The 2,078-nt window shown below is 43.0% G+C and overlaps 1 protein-coding gene across 1 annotated transcript; it reads right to left on the minus strand.

Moving 5' to 3' along the window:
- Nucleotides 1–797: 797 nt before the first annotated feature.
- LOC144307243 (olfactory receptor 6K2-like) lies at nucleotides 798–1,763 on the minus strand. The gene has a single exon (XM_077886846.1). The coding sequence runs from the start codon at nucleotides 1,761–1,763 to the stop codon at nucleotides 798–800; it is 966 nt and encodes a 321-aa protein (XP_077742972.1).
- Nucleotides 1,764–2,078: the final 315 nt, after the last annotated feature.

Genomic DNA, 2,078 nt, shown 5'->3' on the forward strand with positions numbered 1-2,078 from the left:
TTATATTGCTTTACTTTTTTTTTAAGGCCAAGTTTTAAATTTTGTTTTTTGCATTGCAGTATTATTCAATGATCTTCTTGGCCTAAGAATCTTTGCCATAGTTTTTAACCACCTCACAATTGTAGCCAACTACTTTGTTAGGTTTCCTCCCCTGTCGATTTTACAGAAGTCCAGCCATTCTCCTAGTTTCTTATGGTCACCAAATTAATGAGGTTGATTTGGTCTTGAGCCCAGTGGCCTCCACTCATTTCACACATCACTGATGGTTGCAAGCACACAAAGATGGCCTTGGCTCGTTACTGACCCAGACATGGAATTCCAGTTGCATAGCACTGCTAAGGTGCAAACAGAGCAGGTGAGTCATAAGAGAACCTGCTGAAATAGGTCTATACAGCTATTTATCAATAATGAACACTCAATTTAGGGATAGCATTATTTTTAACTATATCCATTGGTAGTACCAAGGAGAGAACAGAATCTTAAAGATGATTTTTCACTATATCTTACAAATACTTTGACATTATTAAAATTAAAAGTTGACCCAGATCATTTCCACAGAATGAATTTATATTGACTACACTGAATGGCAGAAAGCTGAATTAACAAAGTCAGATCCAACAATATGTCAAATTGGATAAAGAGTAAAAGAAACTATTGAATGCAGTTATTAGTGAATTTTGTTTCTTGGTGACCTCTGGAAGACGAGTTTGAGTAAAAGGATAATGGGAAAAGGCAGATCACAGAGAGTTGAGAATGAAAAGTCACCAACACCTGTGTAGACTTCCAATAATTAGATCTTACTTGAGGTCCTTGGTCTTATAAAAAAAGATTTTAGCTTGACCCCAGTGTTTTTTTATCGCTTCCTTTATCTCTTTGTTCCTCAGGCTATAAATGATGGGGTTGAAGAAGGGAGACAAAACTGCAAAGGCCAGAGCAATGACTGTATCCCAGAATAAGGAGTAGGTGGCAGAGAAGCGTAGGTACATGAGGGCCACATTGCCAAAAAAAAGCAAAAAAACAGTGAGGTGGGAGACGCACGTGGAAAACGCCTTGCGTCGGCCTTCAGCTGACCTAATATGTAGAATTACAGCCACAATACCAACATAGGACATGAAAATGAGCATTATAGCTGTAATAATCTCCACCGCATGGACAATATCCACTACCTGAATCATGACGATGGCTTGTGTGTCTGTGCAGGCCAAGCGTAGCACGGGGAGGAAGTCACAGAAGATGTGCTCAAGATGATTAGAGCCACAAAATGGCAGTGTGGAGATCCAGGCAATCTCAGGGAGAGGCGTGATAAAGCCACAAACACAGCAACTTAAAGTCAGTTGGGCACACAGCCTGGGGGTCATGGTAGTGGGATAATGAAGAGGGTTGCAGATGGCCAGGTAGCGGTCAAAGGCCATTGCTGTCAACAGACAAACCTCACTGATGCCAGTGGAATGGAAGAAGTACATCTGCAGGAGACAACCATTTAAGGAAATGCTCTTCCTCTCACTCAGCAGGCTGGCAAGCATCTTTGGGATGGTCGCTGTGGTGTACCAGATTTCCAGGAAAGAAAGGGCGCTGATGAAGAAGTACATGGGCGTGTGGAGGTGAGCGTTCAGCTGGACCACTGTGATGATGACCAGGTTGCCGAAGACAATGAAAGTGTAAATGAAGAGCAGGGGAACAAAACAGGAGACGGAGCTTCCCCAGGAACAAGGGAAGGCGGAGAAGATGAACTCCTGAGTGGTGCTTTGATTGGGGCTCTCCATTTTCTAGTTGAAAACAAGCACTTCCAACTCCCAGCGCACTCAACCTTGTGGGAGATGCCTACTAGTGGCCCAGAGGGAATGTGCTTACCAAAGGCCAGCTCAGCTCTATGAGGATCCCTGCACTGGGGATGCAGAGGAAGACAAAGGACAAAGGAAGCAGCCCATACTCTGTAGATGTTTACAACTAAAGTTATAGTGTGGGAAAATATCCAGTCAGAAAGTAGAGTCAGTATTTTAGACCAATGAGTCTCTAATTTTAGGATCCTTCAGAACCATATGGAGGGCTTGTTAAAGCTCAGATTGCTGGTCTACCCT

The sequence above is a fragment of the Canis aureus genome, chromosome 38, assembly GCF_053574225.1.
Source record: "Canis aureus isolate CA01 chromosome 38, VMU_Caureus_v.1.0, whole genome shotgun sequence".
In the NCBI taxonomy this organism is placed as follows: domain Eukaryota; kingdom Metazoa; phylum Chordata; class Mammalia; order Carnivora; family Canidae; genus Canis; species Canis aureus.